The following is a 27,073-nucleotide window of genomic DNA, read 5'->3' as shown; positions in this document are numbered from 1 at the left end:
TGAGAATTTTCCAAATATGTACGTTCTGCTTCCCTTTTCATTATAAATTCTATCTTTGAATTGTTTCGCTCTTCTTACATTTTACTATAAGCAGTTAAGAGAAGCCATGAAGCACCCTGAATGCTTTGCTGCTTAGAGATTTCTTCTGCCATATATCCTAGTTCATTGCTCTCAAGTCCTGCCTTCCACGAAGTCCTCGGACATAGGCATAATTTAGCCAAGTTCTTTGTCACCGTAGTAAGAATGGCCTTTCCCCCATTTCCAATATCTTGTTCCTCATTTCTGTCTCACGCCTTATCAGAAGGGTCTTCACTGTCACTATCCCGTAAGTTACTTCTAAAAGGAAGGAGGCTTTCCCTACAGCTCTTCTCTTCTTAGCCCTCACCTGAATCGCCTTTAATGCTCTGTTCATGGCAATGAGACTTTTTCCAGCACTTTTTATTTTTATTTTTATTTTTTTTTGAGATGGAGTCTTGCTCTGCTGCCCAGGCTGGAGTGCAGTGGTGCAATCTTGGCTCACTGCAACCTATGCCTCCCGGGTTCAAGCAACTCTCTGCCTCAGCCTCCCGAGTAGCTGGGATTACAGATGCCCGCCACCACGCCAGGCTAATTTTTGTATTTTTAGTAGAGACGGGGTTTCACCATCTTGGCCAGGCTGGTCTTGAACTCCTGACCTTGTGATCCACCTGCCTCGGCCTCCCAAAGTGCTGGGATTACAGGCGTGAGCCACCACCCCCAGCCTTCCAGCACTCATTTCAAAACCATTCCAGCCTCTACCCTTTACCAAGCTCCAGAGCTGCTTCCACATTTTTAGTTATTTGTTATAGCAACACCCCACTTCTGTGGTATCAATTTCTGTTGTAGTCCGTCTGTGCTGCTATAACAGAATACCACAGGCGGGTAATTTATAAAGAACAGAAATGTATTTCTCACAGCTCTGGAGGCTGGAAGTCCAAGATCAAAGAACGAGCATTCAGTGTCTGGTGAGGTCTGTATCCTTCAGAGGGGAGAAATATTATGTCTTCACAGAGAAGAAGGCAGAAGGGCAAGAGACCCTAGCAGCTGTGGGAAGCCTTTTTTATAAAGGTCTTAATCCCAGTCATAGCCTAACCGTTGCGTAAAAGCCCCCCCTCTTAATACTATCACATTCACCATTAAGTATGGAGTGGACACATTCAAACCATAGCTTATGAACTCACAGATTTTTTTTTTTAATTTAATGTGTTACAATCCATTGCTGTTTTTCTTAACGCTCAAATTGCCCAAATGCAGCCAATGGATTTCCTTTTAAGCCAGTTCCTGTGTCTCCATCATTCTTTGAGCACTTCCTTGCTTTCTGTAGCAACACTTGCAGCCTCAGACCTGGAATCCACCATTTATTTAAGAAGCCCTCATTCCTTTTTGTGGGTAGTGGTACGCAGAAACCAAGATCTGGGTGCTAAGTGTGTTCATAGTTACTGTGGTGTCATAAGTTCTAGGCCCTTTCAGAAAACAGAGCCAGAAAATTAGAAAATATTGAGAGAGAGAGAGAGAGAGAGAGAGAGTGTATGTGTGTGCGTATGTGTGTGTGATGAGTGCATATTGGTACCTCCAATTAAAATACAACATCACATAGTTCTGTCTTTTCCCCTACTCTATATTTGTATCTCTGATCTCCCACAGTGAAAATACTGGTTCTCCACATCAGTATAATTATTTATTCTATCCTATAATACACCCCAAATAGTTTCAGATTATGACAGGAGTTCTAGTATTCAATTGTTGTTATTAATACCATTTCAGTTAGTTTTCTATGCCCTTCATGATGATAATCTGTCAGTCATTCCTTTCCTTAAGTAATTATTGAATTCAGGATAGCAAATGCCTTCCATCTTTGGTCCATAATTCAGATGTCATACAGCCTTGCCCTTAAGAGATCTAGATCTAATTCCCTGGCCTACAGAGAAAGCCAAAGATTTCTCCCTTTTGCTTCTGCAAGCTCCCAGTGGTTTCCTTCATTGAAAATAATTCTGCACACACTGCACCCTGGCAAGGAGACTCACAGCCCTTCAGGATTCCCCCAAATAGCCAAGGACTGTGGCTCATCCCTGTTAATCCCAGCACTCTGGGAGGCCAAGGCGGGTGAATCACTTGAGGTCAGGAGTTCAAGACCAGCCTGGCCAAAGGCAAAACCCCGTCTCTACAAAAATACAAAAATTATCCAAGCGTGGTGGCATGCACTTGTAGTCCCAGCTACTCAGGAGGCTGAAGCATGAGAAGTGCTTGAGCCCAGGAGGCAGAGGCTGCAGTGAGCCAAGATGCCATTGCACTCTAGCCTGGGCAACAGAGTGAGACTCTGCCTCAAAAAAAAAAAAAAAAAAAAAAAAATCCCCCAAATAATCTCTTGCAGAGATTTCACAAACCAGGCATATTTTGCTGACAGCTTCCCAGGAATTATGGTAGAAGGAGTAACAGTGCAAATTCACAGTTCTCACAAACACAGTCAGCATCACTCATCTCAAAAGAGCCCCCAGCCACACCTCACTGCGGCATCTCTTTATTGGTCTTTCAGCTCATCCCAGTATTATGGTCTCCTTCCCACTGTTTTTTTCCTCCTCTTCCTTCCCTCTCCTTTCTCCATTTAGGATCAAAATGCACCATTCTTCTCCTCTGTGAAGCAGAGCAACCTCCTCCCCTGAAGCTTTGTTAGGCATTCTTAGAACAAAGACAGCCTTCTTCCTAAGAAAAATTACAGTGAATAAAATTTCCTCTACCTTATTACACATACAAGGGTTGGGATCTTTTTAGAGCATGGTCAGTTATAAACTACAAAGAAGTACCTGCAAAATTCCCTCAAGAGGAGTTTCTCCATTGGTTCAGCTAACGTCCCTCAGAACCAGGTCACCAGATGGCTCAAGCTACCTAGGATCTTTCTACTTCTGGACCCTCCAGCTTCCAGAGCCACCTCCTCAAGTCCTCATGACCTCTACTGCTCTCCCATCATCACAGACAAATGGGCTCATCCAAATTTCCTCCAGCTAAGCAGCAACCACCCCACATTCCCTCCCAGGGCAACAGCCAAGGGCCCTGGGAGGAAAACTGTATTTATAAGCCATGGTCTGTGGACTGACTCCAGCATTGAGGGGGAACCTGGCCCTCCCAGTGCCCCACAACTCATGGGAGGGACTCAGAGGCCTCTAATTTCCCATTGCATTGATGGAGATGACCTCGCTAAACAACCTGCCTAGGCTAGAGCCAATGAGGGGTGTGGCCACTATCTTGCTAGCCTAGAGGTCCCATTCAGGGCCCTTCCAGACTTTTTAAGGCTAGAAGATCTTCTGTTGGCAGAAGCTTTTAAAAAGGCCAGTACATGGCCTGGAAACAATCCCTAACGGGGATACAGTGCGGAGGAGAGGTGCAGATCTTTCTAAAAAGTCTATCTGAATCTCTGATGAGGTAAAGGAACATTGAAATTTGAAAAATATTCTAAAATTGGAGTTGCCTTCATTATTTTCTAGTCAGTAAATATTTAAGTTGCTTTGACATTTAATAGTTTTTTTCAGGTACGAAATTTTAAAAATTTACTCATAGGAAAAACGGGTCAAAAATGATTTAGTGGCCGGGCGCGGTGGCTCAAGCCTGTAATCCCAGCACTTTGGGAGGCCGAGACGGGCAGATCACGAGGTCAGGAGATCGAGACCATCCTGGTTAACACGGTGAAACCCCGTCTCTACTAAAAAATACAAAAAACTAGCCGGGCGAGGTGGCGGGCGCCTGTAGCCCCAGCTACTCGGGAGGCTGAGGCAGGAGAATGGCGTGAACCCGGGAGGCGGAGCTTGCAGTGAGCTGAGATCCGGCCACTGCACTCCAGCCTGGGTGACAGAGCGAGACTCCATCTCAAAAAAAAAAAAAAAAAAATGATTTAGTGATGTAAAAGAATGTTGGGGTCTTTCAAAATGCAAGAGTTGAAGAATAAAATTGCAGTACAAGGAGGAGAGTAGTGAAATGAAATGGTCTGAGAATGGGAGGAGGAGGGACTGGGAAAAGGGACGGGGGTCCCTCCTGGCACAGGTAGCATGCCGTCCTGTAGCTGCTCATCCATCACCAAAACCCCTGCCTGTTCATGGTAACCTGGGAAGCAATGAAATACCTCCCTGCTTCCCCCGTCTCCCTCTACCATGTCTCAATGTGCCTTGAAGTCTACCATTAGCATGTCTATCCTTTACATCTCGGCTGACTCCTCCACCAAATACATGGCATTTCTGTTCAGATTTTAGGACTGCAAATGTGTCTTGTTTTGCACAGTTCTAGAACTTTCTAGAATCATACATTAGGTGGGCTAGATAAGTAGTTTCTCTAGGTTTGTGCTCTTCCAACTTTTTATGTAATTGCACTGATTATTCCTTGATCACTTCTTAGGAGAATCCAGACAGAGCCCAGGTCAGCTAATAAAATACCTATGCCCTTTGTCCTTCTGAGATGCAGTAGGAAACCACCTGTCAGGGTAATTCCCACATTTCATATTACTGGGCTGCTCCCCTGGACATGAGGGGCGATGGTTCTAGGCCCTGGTGCCCAGCAAGCCTTGTGCTCCTTCTATCATGTCTTTTCTCTCCCAGAGCTGGTCAACTCCAGGGCTTAAAGCAAGTAAGCCAATGTCAGCACAGAGAAGATGTGCAGTGAAGTGCTGCCCACATGAGGGCCAGGGCCAATGCTCAGGCCTTCTGCCATGTAATCTTGGGCAAGTTCCCTAAACTCAAGTTATTTGAACAGGAATGCAAATGGGGTGAGTATAAGGGTCTGGAGACAAGTGTACCCGGGTTCATACCCTGGCTCCATCACTTGCCAGCACCATTTGCATGAGGCTTAACTTCCAGTCTGTCTTTTTCTTCATCTGTAAACTGGAACTTATAATAGCATCCACATCTTAGGGCTGCTTTGAGTTAATCTGATAAGTTAATGCATGTAAAATGCTTACAAATTGCCTTGTTCATAGTACTTAATAAATATTTGACATTTTAGGCCAGGCATGGTGACTCACACCTATAATCCCAGCAATTTAGTAGGCTGATGGGGTGGATTTCTTGAGGCCAGGAGTTTGAGACCAGCCTGGCCAACATGGCAAAACCCAGTTGCTACTAAAATACAAAAATTAGCCGCATATGGTGGTGCATGCCTGTAATCCCAGCTACTCGGGAGGCTGAGTCACGAGAATCACTTGAACCCAGGAGGTGGAGGTTGCAGTGAGCTGAGAACATGCCACTGCACTCCAGCCTGGGCGACAGAGCAAGACCCTGTCTCAAACAAAACAAAACAAAACAAAATTTGACATTTTATATGTACATATATTCCTACATACATTTGTAAATATATACAAAACGTCTGTCAAATTAGCCCAGCGTAGTGGTGGGTGCCTGTAATCCCAGCTACTTGGGAGGCTGGGGCAGGAGAATCGCTTGAACCTGGGAGGCAGAGGTTGCAGTGAGCCAAGATCGCACCATTGCACTCCAACCTGGGCAACAAGAGCAAAACTCATCTAAAAAAAAAAGTCTGTCAAGACATACTTCTTAGAATGGCTGAAATAAAAAAAGATTTTTAAATTTGACAATAGCAAGTGTTGGTGAGGTAGTGGAGCAACTGGAACTCTCATACATTTGCTGATGGAGATATAAATTGTACAACCCTTTGAACAACAGTTTGGCAGTTTCTGATAAAGTAAACATACATTTACCACACTTACCATAGGATCCAGCATTCCCATTCTTATTCCTTCAAGAGAAATGAAAGCATACATCCACACAAAGAATGTTCATATAGTTTTATTCATAATAGCCAAAAAACTGGAAAGAATCAAGGTATTTATCAACAAGTGAATGGATAAATTCTGGAACATCCTTTCAATGGGACACTACTCAGCAGTCAGAAGGGATTAACTACTAATACATGCAATGACACAAATAAATTCCAAAAGCATTTTTTTTTTTTTTAAAAAGATAGGGTCTCACTTTGTTACTCAGGCTGGAGTGCAGTGGTATAATCACGGTTCACTGCAGCCTCAACCTCTCAGGCTCAAGCAATCCTCCCACCTGAGCCTCTTGAGTAGCTGGGACTACAAGCACGCACCATCACACTCGGCTAATTTTTTTAAATTTTGTAGAGACAGGTCTCACTATGTTGCCCAGGCTGGTCTTGAACTCCTGGGCTCCAGCAATCCTCCTGCCTCAGCCTCTCAAAGTGATGAGATTACAGGTGTGAGCCATTGCACCCAGCCTCAAAAACATTGTGTTAAGGGAAAGAAGCCAGATACAAAAGGCTGCATACTATAGGATTCCATTTATATGACATTCTGGAAACAGAAAAACAATAGAAACAGAAAGCAAATGATTGGTTGACAGGGGGTGGAGACAGGGAGGAACTGATTATAAAGAGGTATGAGGGAACATGTCAGGGTGATGAAAATGCTTCACATCTTGATTGTCCATAAGGTTTGCTTCTGTGTCCCCACCCAAACCTCATCTCAAATTGTAAACCCTATAATCCCCACATGTTGAGAGAGGGACATGGTGGGAAGTGATTGTATCACGGGGATGGTTTCCCTCATGGTGTTCTCATGATAGTGAGTTTGCATAAGATCTGATGGTTTTATAAGTGCTCAGAAGCTCCTCCTCCATTCCTCTCTCTCCTGCCACCTTGTGAAGAAGGTGCCTGCTTCCCCTTCCACCATGATCATTTCCTGAGGCCTCCCCAGCCATAAGGAACTGTGAGACAATTAAACCACTTTCTTTTATTAATTACCCAGTCTCAGGAATTTCTTTATAGCAGTGTGAGACCGGACTGATACAATTGTGATGGTGGATACATGACTGAATATGACGGTCAAAACTCAAAGAACTGCACACCTTTAAAGGTAAATTATACCTTATTAACCTGATGTTAAAAGCCATTAACAGCTGTTACCTATGAGAGGAGGGAACTAAGTAGGGAGGATGATTAAAGGATACTTTTTTTTCTACTTAAACATACTTGTACTGTTTGAACTTTTCTAATGAGCAAATAATTTATGTACTTGATAATTTCATTGAAGTTTTAAAGAATAACAATAATATCTATCTTGGAGGGGTGTTGTGAGATCCAAACGACATAATGTAAAAAGCATACAGCACAATGTATGAACTCAGAGACAGACACATAGATACATAAATAGACAGCTACAGGTAGAGAGAATTTGTTACCTTCCTCTCTCACCTCCCACCTCCCCTATTCTCTTCACTTTCCCATCCTCACCCTCCCTTAATGACCCACATATTCTGAAATGACAAGGTACAAAGGCCAAAAGGCCACTGAGGGTGACAGCCATGACTTACCTCAGTGACAAAGAGTGTGCGAGGGTCGATGATATCCAAAAAGTGCCTGAAGCGGCCATAGAAGGATGTCTGAAGAAGGGGATGAGAGAGAAGAGTGAATGGATCAGCCGCTGTGCACCCTTCTCCAGACACTGGGGAGCCCCACCCTTTATGATTGGGGTCCCCCGGTCCCCAGGACTCCCCATGTGGGTGATAAATGCCAATGAGGCCTCAGAAATCTAAGGACAGCTTTCCTGAGGCTGAGAGTTTTCCAAAGTCAACTCAGAGAGACTACTGAGATACTCAAGGATGGGCCCATCTGCTCTTCCCGGTGCCTCCCATTTTCCCCTCTCTCTCCCAATGCCCTGAGATCTATTCTGAGCCTATTAAAAGCTCCCAAGCATCCCTGGACATGTAGGCTGAAGGTGAGGCCTGGCCCCAGCCCTCTCCCAGCCTCCCTGTCTTGCTCAGGACCTGAAGTGACAGAGCGTCTTGCCTGCCCCTCACAGGGGTCCCTCCCCAAGGTCTAGCTCTGCCTCCAGGGGGAGGTTCCCAAGTGCAGCTCAAACCTGAAAGCACCAAGCTCACAATCCTCAGGCCCTCCTTCATCCACAGCCCTGTAGCTGCTGAGGTGCAGGACAAGAGGCAGCTCCCCCAACCTTGCCCCAGAGCAGGGGCTGTGGAAAAGGAGGGCTTTGTGCTAAGCGCCACAGGCATTAGAGCACAATGAAAGGAAACCAAGCAACCCGGCTGCTGGGCCTTCTGCCCTGGGGACTAAGCCAGCTGGGCAAAGCCAAGCTCAAGGGGAAGACAGAGGGGGCCAAGGTTGGGGATGAAGGGGAAGCTGCAATCGCTGGGGGTTCATGCCTCACTACACTCTGGGCTCTGCCCCAAATTCCTCCCTGGAGCCCCACAACTCTCCACCATCCTTTGCACAGTGGAGGAAACAGAAGCCTCCACATTCCCTCCCCTTATTTATTTATTTTATTTATTTATTTATTTATTTATTTATTTATTTGAGATGGAGATTCTCGCTCTGTTGCCCAGGCTGGAGTGTAGTGGTGCAATCTCAGCTCACTGCAAGCTCCGCCTCCCAGGTTCATGCCATTCTCCTGCCTCAGCCTCCTGAGTAGCTGGGACTATAGGTACCCACCACCACACCTGGATAATTTTTGTATTTTTGGTAGAGACGGGGTTTCATCTTGTTAGCCAGAATAGTCTGGATCTCCTGACCTTGTGATCCACCCGCCTCAGCCTCCCAAAGTGCTGGGATTACAGGCGTGAGCCACCAAGCCCGGACTCCCTCCCCTTATTTAGTAGGACACCAGACCCTGCAGTCAATTCCTGTCCCTTTCCCTTCCCAATAAAGACCCTACAATAGGCTCCAGGTCACCTCAAAGTGTCCCCACACACCAGTTCTCATCCCACCTCCAATTCTCTCCCACCATGGCACCCTACATGAAGCAACCTCTAACCCCTAATGCCGCCCCTACCCAGGTGCTGTCTCTCACAAACCAGATCAACCTTCAGTCCATTCCTAATAGGAACAGCTGCCTAACCTCTTATAATCCACACAGCCTGGACCATTTCCCCATTAAAGACATACATAAGGGAGGCTCACAATGCTGTCCTGGCAAAATTTCACCTCTGAGAATGTAGTCTAAGGAAACAATCCAAGATGTTCAAAGATCTGGTCAGGTGTACATACCAAGGATATTCACTGCTGCATTATTTACAAAGGTGGATGGTTAAATAAATGCTGGTCCATTCATATGACTGAATACTATGCAGCCTTTAAAACTATGTTTTCAAACATTCATGACATGGAATAATGCTTAAAATTTTATGAAATGCATATAAGCAGTGTGATTCCAACTCAATAAACAAGGGGCTAAACAGAGCTAGACAGATACTAAGTGAAAAGCAAAAAGACCAAATGACATCCAGATCCTGGTCCACTAACAGGGACCAGGGTTCCTTAGGAAAGGAGCAGATTCAAAGGCTGGGGTAGGGAGGGTACAAGATGAAACTGGTACATTTTGTTGCACCAGAAAGTAATGAAGTCTTATCCCTAAAAAATGACGGGGACATGTTAAAAGGATCAACGAGGCCGGGTGCGGTGGCTCAAGCCTGTAATCCCAGCACTTTGGGAGGCCGAGACGGGCGGATCACGAGGTCAGGAGATCGAGACCATCCTGGCTGACACGGTGAAACCCCGTCTCTACTTTAAAAATACAAAAAGCTAGCCGGGCGAGGTGGTGGCGCCTGTAGTCCCAGCTACTCGGGAGGCTGAGGCAGGAGAATAGCATGAACCCGGGAGGCGGAGCTTGCAGTGAGCTGAGATCCGGCCACTGCACTCCAGCCTGGGCGGCAGAGTGAGACTCCGTCTCAAAAAAAAAAAAAAAGGATCAACGAAGGGCAGGTGGTACATTGTGTTCTTCCATATGTGATACCGGGGAAGTCCACAGCATCACTCACATAATATTCCACAGGGACTAAATAAATCTAATCACGAGAAAACAAAACAAACCCACACTGACGGACATTCCATAAATTAATCGGTTTTTTTCATCAAATATGTCAATGTCATAAAGACAAAGAAAGAGTGGGAATGAGACTGTTCCACATTAAAGAAGCTAAAGAAACAACTAGATGCACTGTGTAACTCAGGATTGGATCCTGGTGTAGGGGGGGAATGCTCTAGAGCATTATTGAGACAAGTGACAGAAGTGGAATATGGACCACAGGTTAATAAAAGTGTTGTATCCATGTTAAATCTCCTGACTATAATTACCACACTGTGGTTACATAAGAGAATGTCCTTGGTTTTTTTTGTTGTTGTTGTTGTTTTTCGAGACAGAGTCTTGCTCTGTCTCCCAGGCTGGAGTGCAGTGGTGCAGTCTCAGCTCACTGCAACCTCTGCCTCCTGAGTTAGCAATTCTCCTGCCTCAGCCTCCCGAGTAGCTGTGACTATAGTCTCGTGACACTATGCCTGGCTAATTTTTTTTGTATTTTTAGTAGAGATGCGGTTTCACGGTGTTAGCCAGGATGGTCTCCATCTCCTGACCTCATGATCTGCCCACCTCGGCCTCCCAAAGTGCTGGGATTACAGGCGTGAGCCTCCACGCCCAGCCGAGAATGTCCTTGTTCTTAAAAGACATACGCTGGGCCGGGCGCAGTGGCTCACCCTGTAATCCCAGCACTTTGGGAGACCAAGGCAGGCGGATCACCTGAGGTCAGGGGCTCAAGACCAGCCTGGCCAATGTGGTGAAACCCCACCTCTACTAAAAATATAAAAATTAGCTGGGTGTGGTAGTGCAATCCCAGCTACTTGGGAGGCTGAGGCAGGAGTATTGCTTGAACTCGGGAGGTGGAGGTTGCAGTGAGCCAAGATTGCACCACTGCACTCCAGCCTGGGTTACAGAGCAAGACCCTGTCTCAAAAAAAAAAAAAAAAAAAAGACATATACTCTGATGTATTAGGAGATGAATGAATACAATCTATTCGTAAATAGTTGAAGAAAAATAATGTGTAAAAATACAGGGCAGCCATAAAATCTGGAAATGTAGGTACTATAATTGAATGTAGATTGAAGATGTCCTGATGATATCATGTATATCTGCTATCTTTCCAGACTTTATGATTACTTGTAGACAAAGAGAATAAAGGAAATGTGATGTTAAAAATTGGTAGATCTACGCAAATAGGGAAGTTTTCCTTATTCTTCTTGCAACCTTTCTGTAAGACTAAAAGTGTTTCAAAATAAAAAGGTAAAAATTATATTTTCAAAAAAGCTAGATGAAAATACACTAAAATGCTAATAGAGATTGCCTCTGGGTAATAGGCTTATGTATGATTTATATTTCCAGATCTTTAAATTGCTTTTGAAATAAAAAAAATCAGTATTATGCATAATATGCAGAAATGATATTACATTTAAAAATACATATTTAGAGTAAAATGCAAGCCAGTCACAGTGGCTTGCTCCTATAATCCCACCTACTTGTGAGGCTGAAGTGATAGGATCACTTGAGCCCCGGAGTTTAAGATCAGTCTGGGCAACACAGTGAAACCCCACCTCTAAAAAAAATTTTAAAAATTAGCCAGGCATGGTGGTATCCACCTGTAGTCCCAGCTACTTAGGAGACTGAGGTAGGAGGACCACCTCAGACCAGGAGTTTGATGTTGCAGTGAGCTGTGATCATGCCACTGCACTACAGGCTGGGGGACAGAGCAAGAGCCTGTCTCCAAAAATAAAGTAAAATATGAACTGATATTTTAAGTATTATATTTGATTATGAGCTCCTGAAGGACATGGGCTATTGAATGTTCCTTCCTTATCCTCCCTGCTTCGAAGTCTCCTTACATCTCTGGAAGGAAGGGTCTCCTGCCACAGGAATCCTTGAGTGGGCTGATGAGTGGCCAATAGCCTCAAGGCTTCTGGGTGGGGTAGAGCTGGGCTGGGCTTTGAAGGGAGGGCAAGATTAGGAAAGGATAACAGTATGGCAGCTAGTGGTTCAAAGGAGGGAAGAGGATGAGCGGGGGCAGAGGAGAGAACCTGGAAGTAGAATGGCCTGAGTGAAGCAACTTCTTGAAGATAGTCCAGCAGAAACTTCAGCCTCTGATTTGTCCTGTGGATCTTGCACTGTCTTCATCCTGTCCCAGTCCTGCCAGCCTTCTTGTGTCACTTTCCACCACAGCTACTGGGGGAGACTCCCAGATAACACATTTGCTACACAGACACCTACAAACGCCTAATGAGCTAGGCTCAGGGTGAGAGGTGACAATGTGCTAGCAGCCCTCACTCTCAGCACCTCCTCAGCCTCGGCACCCACTCTGGCAGCACTTGAGGAGTCCTTCAATGCGCCACTGCGTGGGAGCCCCTCTCTGGCCTGGCTGAGGCCGGAGCCGCCTCCCTCTGCTTGCTGGGAGGTGTGGAGGGAGAGGCAAGGGCGGGAACCGGGACTGTGCTCGCGGGCCAGCGTGAGTTCCAGCAGGCGCGGGCGCAGTGGGCCACGCACACGGAGCGGCCAGCCCGCACCACCGGCCCAGGGCAGTGAGGGGCTTAGCACCTGGGCCAGCAGCTGCAGAGGTTGTGCCAGGTCCCCCAGCAGTGCTGGCCCACCAGCGCCGCACTCAAATTCTCGCCTGGCCTTAGCTGCCTCCTCGCCATGCAGGGCTCGGGACCTGCAGCCCGCCATGTCTGAGCTCCTCCCCCTGCGGTTGGCTCCCAGGTGGCTGGAGCCTCCCCGACGTGGGCTGCCCCCTGCTCCCTGGCGCCTGGTCCTCTGGACAGCCCAAGGGCTGAGGAGTGCAGGTGCCGCTCGGGACTGGTGGGCAGCTCCACCTGCAGCTCTAGTGCAGGATCCACTGGGTGAAGCCAGCTGGGCTCCTAAACTGGATGGGGACTTGGAGAACTTTTATATCTAGCCAGAGGATCATATGTGTACCAATCAGCACTCTGTATCTAGCTGACCTAGTGGGGACTTGGAGAACTTTTCCCTCTAGCACTCTATGTCTAGCTCAAGGATTGTAAACGCACCAATCAGCACTCTGTGTCTAGCTCAGGGTTTGTAAATACACCAATCAGTACTCTGTGTGTAGCTCAAGGTTTGTAAATACACCAATTCGTACTCTGTATCTAGCTAACTCTGTATCTAGCTAACCAGCACTCTGTGACTGTAACTCAAGGATTGTAAATGCACCAATCAGCACTCTGTCAAAACGGACCAATCAGCTCTCTGTAAAATGGACCAATCAGCAGAATGTGGGTGGGGCCAGATAAGCAAATAAAAGCAGGCTGCCCCAGCCAGCAGTGGCAACCCGCTAGGGTCCCCTTCAACACTGTGGAAGCTTTGTTTTTCACCCTTTGCAGTAAATCTTGCTGCTGCTCACTTTGGGTCTGCTCTGCCTTTATGAGCTGTATCACTCACCACGAAGGTCTGCAGCTTCACTCCTGACAGGGAAACCACCCAGCAGAAGGAAGAAGCTCCAGACACATCTGAAAGTCTGAAGGAACAAACTCCGGACACACCATCTTTAAGAACTGTAACACTCACCGCGAGAGTCTGCAGCTTCATTCTTGAAGTCAGTGAGACCAAGAACCCACCAATTCCGGACACAAAGGGACACCAAATGAACAAGCCCTCAAAGAGCTCAGAGTCCATCAAGCTAGACTAATAACTATAAACAAATAACTACAAAACACCGATCAGAGTTTAAATGAAGCATCGCAAAGTACACTGGGGACACAGAGTTCTTCCTATGTCTTCCTAGTGTAAGTCAAGGAGGTGTCCCAGAGGAGCTGGGACCAGGGGGTGGATAAGTTTACCTAGCAGAGGAGGGTATATGCAAGAAGATGAAAGCATGAAACTTAGGATCAGAAGCTGCACCGGACTCCTGTGGTCTCTTCATTCATTCACCATTCAACCCACCACCAAGGATCTACTGTGTGCCCAGCACTGTGCTAGGTCCTGGAAGTAGCAAGGCTGACCAACTGTGGGGAAATAAGGAAGAGCAGCCACAGATGATGCCTCGCTTTCTAGTGAGACATGAATGTTAACCAGAATGGGGACAGTAAGAAGCATACTGATTAAATGGGAAGAAGATAAAAACTCTGTATTGGTCATATCACTCTGCGATATTTAAAGGGCTTTCCAGATGTAATTTTTCAGCAAACATTTGGACTGAGATTCAAGAAAGAGATTCTGAGTTGGAAATGTCAGGTACAGATTGGCCTAAGACCCCCACCCCACCCACTATAGAGACAAACCTATAGTCTAAGTCAGATTTACTGACTTACTCAACAAAGAGGGGCACAAAACAGAGAATTATGGGGTGCCTTGCCAAACAAAGAAAAATATTTAGTATATAATTTAAGGAAGATAGAGTAAAATTTAAATGAAGCAGTGCTTCAATACGCTCCACGCAAAGCAAGACCATATGGAAAGGAGTCAACGTAAGTCTGGACCAACCACTCAGGGTCTTGTTTCCTTAAAAACTATAAAGTTAAGATTAATGAGAAATGTTGTGACCAGAAACCCCTTATTTGCAGCTATGGGTTCATTCTCTGAGGCAAAGTGACTTAGACCTGCCTATCAAGAGGTAGATGGTTCATTCCTAATGATATGATTTAAATAGCAAAGTTCTTGGCAGTCTAGGACCTTATAGAGTGAGACGTGAGTATGAAAGAGGTGGTTACTAGAAGAAAGTTGTTCGATACTTTGTAGCTCCTGTGGGTCCTTGTGAGAAACATTGTTTCTTTGCAGCTGGATCTGTGTCTGTTCCTTCCTGCCTGATGAATGAATGGCAAGGAAGGTTTTTACTTTCACAATCTCAGTTCCTTTTTATTTTCTCAATAGTATAAAATGTATAGCTTCCCTCCCAAATTCGGCTCCCATCTTTTACCCCCTCCCTCCCAAATTCAGCTCCCATCTTTACCCAATCACACAATCCATGGATGTTTTTCCTCCCCTTTTTCTTCACCGGAAGAATGAGTCAGTCAAGTGATTCCTTCTCTTTCCCTTCACAAGAAAGGTGAGTCAGCTAATTCTCAGCAGGAGCCCCAGGCCTGCAGCAGCTGCTGCCTTCCCACTTCCACCAGCCAGCTCTCTCCCATCTGCAGGCCCCCCAGTGAGAGCAGGCCTTGGGAGCAGCAGCTGAGGGCAAAGATCCCTGAAGAAGCTAACAACGCCCCCCAAATACACACACCAGACCTCCAAATTACTGCTCTTCGGGATTAGGAATAATATACTCACTGAATCTACAGCCCAAAGCAGAAAGGCTGGGCCAGCCCAGTAGTCCTGAATCAGCTGCACCCTGAACCACCTGGGTACTTAAAAAACCAGGCCATATACCCAGGGATTCTGATTCTATTGCTCTGGGGGTGGCCTCCAGCTATCAGTGTCTATTTTAAAACCTGCCCAGTGTGACTCTTGGAAATGATGACCCCTCTCCACTGCACAAACCAGCCCAGGAGCAGCATTAGAAAAAAACTCACTGTGTCGCCTATAGGAAGTAAATGATTAAAATACATAACCACCTGCAAGGTACTGTGATTTTAGAACTTGATTTCAAGCAAACTATGAGACATTTCCCCTCGCCTCCCAACTCTCAGCCCACACAAACTTCCCAACCTTGAAGTGAAGAAAGCATTTTTCTGCCCAGCAAGCTCTCCATACCCCAGAGGGAGCCCTGTGCAGCCAGCCTGCTCTGCCCTATTAGGCCTTTGTCCCCAGCACACTCATACCTCCAGTCATCTCAACAGATAAGTGAGACTTCCAAAAGAGCAAGGAATTTTTGTTTTATTTTTGAGACAGTGTCTCACTTTGTCACCCAGGCTGGAGTGCAGCGGCACGATCACAGCTCACTACAACCCCCACTTCCTGGACTCAGGTGATTCTCCCACCTCACCCTCTGGAGTAGCTGGGACTACAGGCATGTGTCACCACACCTGGCCAATTTTTATATTTTTTGTAGAGACAGAGTTTCGCCATGTTGCCTGGGCTGGTCTCAAACTTCTGGGATCAAGCGATCTGTCCACCTCAGCCTCTCAAAGTGCTGGAATTACAAGCATGAGCCACCACACCTCACCAGAAGTTGTTAAAAAAAACTTCTTTCCTTCTTTTTTGAGACAGGGTCTCACTTTGTTGTCCAGCTGGAGTGCAATTGTGTGATCATAGCTCACTGCAGCCTCGGACTTCTGGGCTCATGGGATCCTACTGTCCCGGCCTTTCAAGTATCTGGGACTACAGGTCCATACCACCATGTCCAGCTAGTTTTTCAATTTTCTGTAGACATGGGGTCTCACTATGTTGTCCAGGCTGGTCTCAAGCTCCTGGCCTCAAGCAATCCTCCTGCCATGGCCTCTTGAAGTGGTGGAATTACAGGCATGAGCCACTGTACCTGGACAACAATTTTTTTTTTTTTTTTTTGAGACAGCTTCGTTCTTGTTGCCCAGGTTGGAGTGCAATGGCGCAATCTCGGCTCACTGCAACCTCTGCCTCCCAGGTTCAAGCGATTCTCCTGCTTCAGCCCCCTGAGTAGCTAGGATTACAGGCGCCTGCCACCGCGCCCAGCTAATTTTTTGTATTTTTAGTAGAGACCGGGTTTCACCATGTTGGCCAGGCTGGTCTCGAACTCCTGGCATCAAGTGATTTGCCCGCCTTAGCCTCCCAAAGTGCTGGGATTACAAGCATGAGCCATCGTGCCTGGCCCTGGACAACAATTTATTTACAGATGGACTGAAACACAAATGGGAGAAAGTATGTGCATTTGTTTCCTGTCCTGGGGCCCCAACATGGCAAACATGGTATGTGAGCCAGAAGGGAAAACAGTGAGTTCAGGAAAGGAAATGAGCAGAAAAGGAAGAGGAAAGGAAGCAAAGCAGGTCTCAAAGGTTCCCTGGGTGCTGCGCTGTCATCTCCTCCCTTTTATTAGGCAGTTGGGGTAGTGGTTAAATGCAGACTTTAAGTTTACAGGAGAAACAGGCGACAAAGGAACATGCTAACCACTACCAGAGAGATGCCATCAGCTACATTGAGAAGGAGGGGAATTCTACAGGGACGAACAACTGTTTCTTCAACAAAGAGGAAGGGAAAAGAGGAAGAGAGAACTAACAGATTAAAAGATACAAAAGAGGCCAGGTGCAGTAGCTCACGCCTGCAACCCCAGCACTTTGGGAAGCCGAGGCGGGTGGATCACCTGAAGTCAGAAGTTTGAGACCAGCCTGGCCAACATGGCAAAATCCCATCTCTACTAAAAATACACAAATTAGACAGGCGTGGTGGCGTGTGCCCGTAATCCCAGGTACTTAGGAGGCTGATGTAGGAGGATCACTTGAACCCGGGAGGCAGAGGTTGCAGTGAGCTGACATCATGCCACTGCACTCCATCCTGGGTGACAGAGAGAGATTCTGTCTCCAAAATAAATAAATAAAAGATACAAAAGAGATACCCAAAGGTAATAATATGTGGAACTTACGGGATCCTGATTCAAACAAACCAACTACAAATAAATTATGTCATGATCAGGGAAATATAAATAGTGACTGGTTACTTGATGATATTAAGAATTAATGGACCAGACATGGTGGCTCATGCCTGTAAATCCCAGCACTTTGGAAGGGTGAAGCAGAAGAATCGTTAGAGGCCAGGAGTTTGATACCAGCCTGGCAAAACAGCAAGACACCTGTCTCTACAAAAAAAAAAAGAAAGAAAACAAAATATATATATACACACATATACATACACACACACACACACATATATATATGTGGCCATGCATGGTGGCATACCCCTGTAGTTCCAGCTACTCTGGAGGTTGAGGCCTGAGGATTGCTTGAGCCCAGGATCTCAAGGCTGCATTGAGCCATTAATTACTGTTCCACTGTACTCCAGTGTGGGTGATAGACAGAAACCCTGTCTCTAAAAAAAAGAAAAAAGAAATAATGATTTTAGGTGTGTTAAGGGCATGGTTATGTTAAACAAATAAAAAAAACCATTAATATCATGTGATAAAGAGAGCACTTCACCTCTGTGATATTCTTACCTCCAAACCCGTAACTCCGGTCTACCCAAAAGAAAGACATTAGGTAAACCCAAGTTGACGGACACTCTATAAAATATCTTCCAAAATTGTCAAGGTCATCAAAAACAAGCAAAGTCTGAGAAACTGTCCCAGGTACTATGACTGCCACAGACCAGAGGAGGCTAAAGAGACATAATGACTAAAGGTAACATGTTCCTGGATGGGATCCTGGGACAGAAAGGAGACATTAGTGTAAAAAAATAGTAAAGTTAAGTCTGGAGTGTAGTTAATGATAACGTACCAATGTTAGTTTCTTAGTTTTGAAAAATATAAAGTGGCAATGCAAGACGATAATAGAGGACAATGGGTGAGGGCTAGGCAGGAATTGTCTTTTGACTTCTCTAAGTGTGAAATTATTCCAAAACAAAGAAGTTTATTTGAAAAAAACCTAACCAAAGAGTCCTTATTTTTTAGAGACACCTACTAGTAGGTTCAATGAAATGATGGGATATTTGGGCTTTGCTTCAGAATAATTCATTGGTTGGGTTGTGGGGATGGGTGTATAGATGAAACAAGGCTGGCTTTAAGTGGGCAACTGTTGAAGCTGGATGATGGGTGCATAGGGGTTCACCGACAACTGTCTCCAGATTAGTATGTTTGTAAACTTCCATAATAAAGTTGACAACAAACAAATAAACAAACAAACATGAACTCTGGAGCCAGACTTTCTGGGAAGTTACTTAATCTGTTTGTGTGCTGCAGTTTTCTTACCCATAAATTGGAGATCATTGCACCTGCCTCACAGTGTTGTTGTGAAAATTCAGTAAGTCAATACACAAAAAGGCTGGAATGATGCCTGGCTATTGTCACCATCTTACAGAGAGAAAGATGGTCACAGACCACCAACACCCATCACCCTTTCTTCACACTCTGACCCTCCACAGCCTCCACCCTCTTTCTCCCCCTGTTCTCTTGCACAGGGAGACCCCTGAGGGAATAAAGAGGAGTTCTAGAGTGACTCCAAGGAATAAGGAAAGACCTTGTTGGGGAATAAGAGTCATGTCCCTGGCATGGGTGCTGGGAATGAATCCTGGATTATCAACTACTTTGAAGCAGGCTTCTGTCAGGCCAGCACAAGGTACTATAAGCATATATTACACAATTATTACATGCCAGAGCAGGACACAGAGATGTGGGCTGGGCCCTAAAGGAGCTCATCAACCCAGTATATACATGGCCAATCTTTGTGTCTTTAGACTCACCTCCTTAAAGACACCCCAACTCTGGAATATCTCAGCACTGATTAATCTTACACTGTCAAACATGCCCCCACTTGGTTGCAATTTTATAAGATCCCTAAGGGACAATTTGGAGAAAAGTTGGTCCACCTTTCCAATCACAACCTTACAAGTCAATTTAATTCAAGTCCACAAAGCCCTACTGAATTGTCTCCAGGATATTCATGTATACAACAAACCTTCATTAAGTACCTCTTAACTACCAGGCACTGTGATGAGCCTTGGAGGGTCAACAGGGAGTGAAGGCAGGCACAGCCTCCACTTCCACAAAGTCCACAGTTGAAAGGGAAACACAGATGGCAAAGAAATACTCATCACAAATCAATGTATACACTGAGATAGGTGTTTGCAGTAAGGAAACAGTCAAAAATTCAACCTGGGAGTGGCAGGAGGCTTCTCCAAGAAAGTGATGCTTCATGGATACACCAGGGATGAGGAAGAGTGGGAACAAGAGTTGCGGGCAGAGGAAGAGGTGATGTTCCAAGCAGATGGCCCAGTGGTGGGAGGGAACATGGTGGGTTCAGAGGCTGAAAAGCAGCCAGTGTGATGTGAAGGAGGGTGCGAGGTGTGGGTGGTTGGGTGGTGGGATTCAAGGAAGTAGTAGTCAGTGGGGTGGGCCATGTATACTTTGGGGGCCCCTTCAGAAGTTAGGTCTTTATCTCAGAAGCAGGGGAAGCCATTGGAGGGTATTTAAATGTGCAAGGGTGTGGGGAGTCCCTTGATCAGATCTGTATCGTGGGGACTCTGCCTTGCAGAAGGAGGAAGGACTGGAAGAGGGACAGAGTGGAAGCAGGGAGACATGTTGTGACGCTACTGCAGTGACCCAGGAAGTAGACGATGGGGGCTTGGTTTAGGATTCTGGCAGTAGAGATGGGTGGACTTGAGAGCTGTGTAAGAGGCAAGATCACTGGGCCTCTGGTTGCACTTAAAGGGTGAGGGAGAAGAAGGAAAGAACAGGCAGCTCCCAGGCTTCTGGCTGCACTGATTGGGTGACAAGTTGGGCTGCTTGCAGAGCCAGGGAGCCATGCGGCAGGAGCAGGTGTGGACTAGAGAGAAGATCCTTAACATGGATGAATCAGATGCAACATGCTTTATGCAGGTTACTATGCTGGGGAGGGGAGCTTCAAAAGTGGATACAACAAACACTAAATTTTACTGCCTGCAGGAGCAGTGCCAGGAAGAAGTACCATAATGGCTGCAGGAATAGGGTAGCCTCAAATGTTTATCTATTGCTCTAGAGCAGTGCTCACAGTAAAGGGCTCAGTCATATAAGCTACTAAGACATATTTGATAAACGTCCGTTGGGTAACTGAATGTCCCAAGTGCCACATACAGATAACAGACACCAAGGAAAAAAAAAAAACCACACAAATCTTTTACTCGGCACATTACTATATGCCTAACTTGTCTCTATCAGGGCAAGACAGAGACAGAGAAGGCCAAGTTCAGCCCCTTCTCGCAAAAGGACTGCAGGGGATTTGAGGAAACCAAGTCATCACACAGCAAACATTTAGAAGACCACAGGGCACTGTATGGAGAGCTATGAGGATTCGACTCAGGTGGCCAAAGAGGTGTGCGGGAGGGAGTCTGCAATCTCATGGGACCAGAGGGAAAAAGGGACCAGAGACATAGGGAGCAAGTGTTTGCCTGAGAGGCAGGCCCGACTGAGCCTGTAAGGATGAGCAGAATGGGGGTGGGAGCGGTGATAGGCAATGTAATAAGGTCACTCAAGTCCAAGCAGGGACACCCCGACAATCTCACCCTAGATGGCCTCCTACACTGGAAGGAAGATGTCAGTCTCACCTCGGATACCTACATGCTGAGATGGCCTACTTTTAAAAGGAATTAAAGTCCTGTTAAGAAACACTGGGGACATTTTTTTCAGACGGCTCAGGAGCCAAGTTCCCTAATTATCAGCAAAGCTCGGGGTCCCCCTTTGCTGGAACCAATCCCCCTTCCACCACCACAACAAAAAAAATTAAAAAAAAAAAAAAAAAAAGCCACCGCACCGACCTTTGTACAATTTCCTTTCTTCCTGCAAAGTTCTTTTCTGGCCGCCTCGGCTGCCGCCCACCCCCGGCAAGCCCCGGTTCACTTCAGCGGTCTCTCTGCCCGTTTCCCAATAAATTCCGTCTCCTCGGTGCAGGAGGCACGGGAGCCCGAGGGTCTGCGGCGCGGGAGCGGCCCCTCCCCGGCTCCGGTCTCCGGGCCCAGCCAGGCGCCCGGGCTCCGCGTTGCACCCCTGCCTCCGCAGTCCAGGGCCGAGTCGGCGACGCCCCAGCGGGGGTCCCGGAGGGAAAGGACCCCTGTCGCCGTGCCCCGAAGAGCCCGAGCGGGTGTGCCCAGAGCCAGTGCCCGGCGACGCAGGGGCCCAGGCGCGGGAGACCCTCCGCAGAGGAAGCAGCGAGGGAGAGGCTGGGGGGGTTCCTGGGCGACAGCCCCTCGGAGGGACGACGGCCCCAGGGGATGACACAGCGTTTCCCTCACACGCCCTGGCTACATCCCCGCAGGGCATCGGCCGGCTTGCTGCGCCAGCGAATCCTCAACCCAAGAAGGGGAGCAGGGACAGGGGACGCCAGACCGCCGCTCGCCTCGGCACTCGCCCCCCCAACCTGCCGCGCGCGCCGGGCCCGGCTTGGGGGCCAGGGCTGGGGAGTGACCGCTGGGCGCGACGCTGCCCGGCGGTTCCGCCAGCAGCTCGAAAGGAACGTCAGTCCCCACCAGGGGAAAAAGTTAGAAGGCATCCCGGCCACGCCAACTTCCCTTCCAGGGCCGGACTAGAACTTTGCGCCCGGGGCGGGCGGCTGCACAACCCGGAGCGACCCTGAGCAGCCGCTCGAAGCCGGGCGCTCCGGACCTTGACCGCAGCCAGCGGTGGCCAATCACAGGGCGCCGCGGGCGGGAAAGGCTAGAGGGCGCGGACAGCCGGGGAGTGACGGCGCCAAGGACCAATGGGAAGCCACGGTGAGAGTCCGTGCCCGCCCCGCTGACCAATGGGAAAAGGGTGGCTGTGGCCGAAGTCCCCCCCGGGCTAGCTGCAGGCTCCGCTGGCCGCCGGTGGGAGACCCTCGGGCGGAAGGGGACTTTGGAGGGGAGTTTGCTGGTCGTCTCTCTGCCACCCGCCGGCCCGCAGACCACAGCCCGGTCCTCACCTGCTGGAAGCGGGGTTTGCCCAGTTGGAAAGGAGGTGCATCGCTCGAGGCGTTAGCGGCACTAGCCGCCGCCGCCGATGCTGTAGTCGCTGTATCCGCCATGGCCACTGACGCCCGCAATCTCCGGCCCTTTTAAAATGTCCCTCCTCGGCCCCCGCCACAGCTGCCTCTCCCGATTGGCCCTAAGCAACCGCAGCGAGCGGGAGGCGCAAGGGGTTGTGGGGAGTGTAGTTTTTCGCGTCCCGACGCTTGCAACGCTAGACTGCAGAGAGTTACGGCCGTCCAGGGAGGTCTAGGTGCCCGCTGTCCGCGTTGCAAGGCGCAAGGTCGGCAGCCCAGGAAGGGTGTTCCTGTACGACGACCACGGGCGACCCCTCGCTGCTTACTTGCCCCCAGAAGTTAGAGTGGCTGCCGTGGGCGTCGCTCCTGGGGCCAGGCAGCCCAGAAGGGTCCCATTCAAGTGGGCCCGACTTGGGACCAGATGGGCAAAGACTCCAGGCGGAGTAGGGTTAACCTCGGAAGGCTTTCTGCAAGGAGTTGCACTGCGGAACCTTCTCGTCGTTTCCTCCGTCGCCACCCTGCCCACTCGTCCTGTGCTCTCCCGCTGTCCTGACACTCAGTTCCTGGAGCATGCTGGGGCCTGCCCACCCCGCGACCCCTGAACATTCTGTACCGAGAAGACTAAATCTTCGCCTGATGCTGGCTCTCTTTCTGGCTTTAGCCTAAACATTGCATTTCCCAGTCCATCACTCTGCTTCCACAAAATCCCATGGAGGCTCCGTGGCACCCAGCACTTCTCTTTTGCACTCACAATTACTTACTGTTCTGGATAGTCTTTCTTACTGTAAGGTTCACAGGGCAGGGGCTATGACTTTTTGATTCACTTCAGTTTTCTGAGCCAGACGTAAGAGGGCTCACAGTAGAGACTCAAAAGTGTTGGCTGTGAGTTCATCAGTGGGGGATTAAGAGCCCTGACAGCCTTCACCTTGTCTGGCCAACCAAGGAAGATCCCTCCTGGGCCTAATTCCCGGGCAGGAGAAGAACCTGGGACTAGGGCGGGTGGGGAGGGCGTTAGGTAAGGGGGAGTATTACAGATTGTGGAGTAAGCACCAGCATGGATAATGAACACACACAGTTGTAGAATGGATTAGCTGGAGATTCCCAGCTGAATTACCTGGTCAGTGAGCCAGACTTGGGGAGTGGAGAAGCTGCCTCTTTTGCCCAAGATGACAGTAGAAATATTTGGTCTTCTAGGGAACCCCACTTGGGGTCTCATTAGTCTCATGGTGGACTGCAGGGTTGGCTCATGTCTGCCAGTGTTTCTGGACACTACACGGGCTGTGGCAGTCAAAGTTTTTCATCCCCTAGTAGTTGAACCACAAGAAATACTTTTCATAAAGCTGGAGGGAGATTTTAGCTAGCCATGAAGAACAATTTGTATCTTGGATTTGTATCTTATCTTCCCCTGCTAGACCATGCAATTTGAGAATAGGAATCTATTTCTTACCCTCTGTATTACCAATAAATGGGCCCATCTTAGGTGCACAATAAATGTGGGTATCCTGGGAGTCAGAAAATACTAAGTTCAGGCTACTGGGCAACATTGTGTTACTGCCCTGATGTCAGGGCAGGGACAGGGCCATCCAAGAATCCCATCACCCTGATTTAAGGTGCCTTCTCCCACAGCAGCCTCCTGTACCTGTTCATTCCAAAACAGGAACACAACAGAGCCACCTGCAGTACATGAATGTTTTATTCTTCATAAAGTGCTTAAAACATGAAGAACAAGCTCTTTATAAAGAGCCTTACAACTAGGAAGACAAACAGCAAAGCAGAACCATTCCTGCTCCCTGCCCAACCCACCTGCAACTCTCCTCCAAGTGTGGCTAGGAGAAGAAACATCAACAAGGACCCTGGGCTTCAATTCAACAACTCCTCTGAAGCCATCCATGCCCTGGGCATTAGGGAGGCCCACAATCAAAGGTCAGGGTCTGGGCTGGGACTGAATAAAGCCCAGAGGAATCCCCAGTAGGGGGGGTGACTCCCTGCTCTCAGAAAAGGTACTTACTTCTCTAATACCCAATGACCCCCAAAAGCATGACTGAAACCCTGGGGACCAGTGGACACTTTTCTCAGCTTTGATGAGTGGAGTTTAAGGTAGATAACGTTACAGGCGCTTTCCTCCATGTGTAGCGCTCCTCTGCTCCATCCTGGCGGCAGACAGACATCACCCAGAGGGCACGTGTCTGCCTGAGGCCTTCCAAAAGCAAGCCCACAGGCCCTCTCCTGAAGAAGTGGTGGTCCCAGAGGAGCTCTTGCCTCCTTACTAAGCCATAAGTATCCTCCTTCAGCACCTCGTCACCCCCCATTTTTGCTAATTCAGGGTGCCCCAAGCTGCCAAAGTTCCCTGCAGATGCCTTGAGGAATCCTACCACGTTTTCTGCGAGCAAACCAGGGGCTGGGCCAAATGACAGACACTTCATTTCAAAGTGCACTGCAGGCAAGCCCCTGGGGCAGAAGGGACAGGCTGAGACAGTAGCTTAGTGGATGGATGGGAGGGCAACAAAGGCTTTTTCCTAAGTATAGGTGTCTCCCACAGGCATAGTGGGACCTCCCACTTCCAGGCAAGCTGACTGGTCTAGCATGGCTAAGTCCTGAGGCCAAACAGAATGAGAGTGAGCAGGGCAGCCCCAAGCCTGCCTGCCTGCCCGCCTGCCCAGCAGTGTTTATCCTGGGATCCTCCTATTGGGGTTGAAGGAGGAGAAGACAGCAGGAAGTTTGAGGGAGCAGCAACTTGGCCAGATCAAGAGATTAACTCCAGGGGAGGGGAAGAGCACACAGTAGGGCTGCCCATTCCCATTCCCAGGGCCCTGAGAGAGCCATCCCTATGTACTCAACAGGTGGGAGGGGGACGCCACACAGCGGGAGAGGTCGACATCCAGGGGCTCTTGACCCCGCACACAAAAGGCACATTTTAATTGGTTTCCAAAAGTTCAAACCCTGCAGTAACACAGAGTTTTGGCATCTGGACAGGCAACAAGAATAGACATGGAGGCTTGATCCCCAAAACATAAGCAGCCCCAAGGCCCAGCCTGGAGGGGTCTACACATTGGAGGTGGTCAAGAGCTCAAAAAGCAAAAAGGTATTCTCCCCGCACCCGCCCCTGCACCCCACACTTTCCCATGTGACACTTGTGGAAAGGTCAGAGGAGGCAGGGAGCAGCCTGAAGCACACACATCATCCACCTCTGTCCACACGGCACTCGCCCCACAAACAGCGCCAGACTGAAACAGACTCAGGACATGGCAGAGACTGACCCAGACCACACAGGCTCCTTGCTCTCAGGAGAATGGGTGTGAGGCTGAAGAGCAGGCACCCTGGTTGCCCATAACTCACAGATAAACAGGCAGCGTGGTCGCTGTCCCAGGAATACTAGAAGCCCCTCCAGGGATTGGAGGGAAGTGAAGGGGATGGGGCTTTGGCTGTGGGAAGAAATGGCTGACCATCCTTGGGGGGTAATAAAGTATGTGCTAGCAACCAGTCTTGTCCCAGATTACCGCATCAAGCTACAGCTCACCCCTGCTCTGTCTTGGGGGAAGAGTTCCAATTCCCTGGGGCCCCCAAAGCTGAGGGGTATGAAAACAGGCAGGTGGGAAAGACCCAGGGCTCCCAAAGATACACAAATTGTGCACAGAACCTGATGCCTCCAAAGGGAATCCAGAGGGCCCCCCTTCCAGCAGCCCCAGTCAAGGCAGGAGGGAGAGGAACAAGGAGTGACAAGGCAAGACAGACGATGCCCCACTGCAGATGAGAGAGTTCAGCAGGAGGGAGGGCGGGCAGCAGCAGGTCCATGCCAACCCTCCTGGGGGTGGGGTGAGGAAGGCTATTTGGGGGGGCCCGGGGGGATCTGCAGCAGTGTGGGTGAGGTCTCCATGATCCGCACCAGCAGCCGGTCGATGTAGCTCTCCAGCTCCTGCACATGCTCGTCCCGCTGGCTCAGCTCCCGCTCCCGCTGCAGGAGCAGGCTGATGAGCTCATCGTGGGTCAGGTGGTAGTACTTGGCTGACTGGTCCAGCACAGCTGAGTCCTGAGGCCGGACCGAAGACAGTGAGCAGGGGAGCCCTAGGCCAGGGTGCCCGCCTGCCTGCCCCCCTGCCCGCCTGCCTGCGCCCCTGCCTGCCCCCCTGCCCGCCTGCCTGCTGCCCTGCCCACCAACACCCAAGTTTGACCACCGCAAGGCCCCGGGCTGCCTGTCTCCAATGCCAGAGGCGCCCTAACTGGCTTCAGGACTCTGACATGGGGGACCTGGCCTGCTCCCTGCCCCACCCTCCCCAGGATCAAGCCCTGAGACTCCACCACATATTCTGTCAGATGACCCCCACACCTTGCTGGGCCTTACCTTCAGCTTCTTGGTGTCCACCATCTGGCCAGCCTGGGGGGCCTGGGTCACAGGCTGAATGCTCCCAGATGTTACTGTTTTGAGCTTCTCCAGCCCACTGCTCAGGGCTATGCTCAGACTGGAGCGGGACTGCTTCCTGTCGGGGCTGCCCTCCACAGGGGCGGCACTGAGGGGCTTCACGGGGTGGGGACTGCAAAGACATACAAGAGATGGGTTACACAAAGAGAAGGGTGGCACAGGTCAAAGGTGGGGCTGCTTTCCCTGCGGAGCCTCCAGGTCTGCTGGACAGAAAGCCCAGCACTGGGTGGTAGCTGCCCCTAAAGAGTCAAGGTCTCAGGGCAGCTGTGTCCAGTACTCCTGAGCAACCCCCTGGGC

The 27,073-nt window shown here is 48.9% G+C and overlaps 2 protein-coding genes across 55 annotated transcripts in view; both read right to left on the bottom strand.

Moving 5' to 3' along the window:
* Positions 1 to 22,408, bottom strand: part of SFXN5 (sideroflexin 5) — a 130,594-nt gene extending 108,186 nt beyond the window's left edge. For 20 of the 50 annotated variants that reach the window (XM_077959347.1, XM_077959346.1, XM_077959362.1 and 17 more), the window contains exons 1-2: positions 22,300 to 22,408; positions 7,344 to 7,412 (exon numbers count right to left, since the gene is read on the bottom strand). In XM_077959347.1, the coding sequence (XP_077815473.1) occupies positions 7,344 to 7,412; positions 22,300 to 22,340 (110 nt within the window). In that variant the 5' untranslated portion in view covers positions 22,341 to 22,408. Of the gene's footprint in view, positions 1 to 7,343; positions 7,413 to 7,796; positions 7,963 to 21,160; positions 22,034 to 22,299 lie in introns of those variants that run through there. The other 30 variants (XM_077959338.1, XM_077959340.1, XM_077959339.1 and 27 more) reach the window with 11 other exon arrangements.
* A 1,626-nt stretch (positions 22,409 to 24,034) lies between these two features.
* Positions 24,035 to 27,073, bottom strand: part of RAB11FIP5 (RAB11 family interacting protein 5) — a 39,035-nt gene continuing 35,996 nt past the window's right edge. For all 5 annotated transcript variants that reach the window (XM_015112642.3, XM_028832377.2, XM_015112643.3 and 2 more), the window contains 2 exons: positions 26,699 to 26,888; positions 24,035 to 26,386 (listed from right to left, as the gene is read on the bottom strand). In XM_015112642.3, coding sequence (XP_014968128.3) covers positions 26,183 to 26,386; positions 26,699 to 26,888 — 394 coding nt within the window. In that variant the 3' untranslated portion in view covers positions 24,035 to 26,182. The remainder of the gene's footprint in view (positions 26,387 to 26,698; positions 26,889 to 27,073) is intronic.

The sequence above is a fragment of the Macaca mulatta genome, chromosome 13 (genome assembly GCF_049350105.2).
Source record: "Macaca mulatta isolate MMU2019108-1 chromosome 13, T2T-MMU8v2.0, whole genome shotgun sequence".
Taxonomy (NCBI): Eukaryota; Metazoa; Chordata; class Mammalia; order Primates; family Cercopithecidae; genus Macaca; species Macaca mulatta.
Note: the sequence above shows the minus strand (reverse complement) of the source record. Positions and strands in the feature narration are given on the sequence as shown.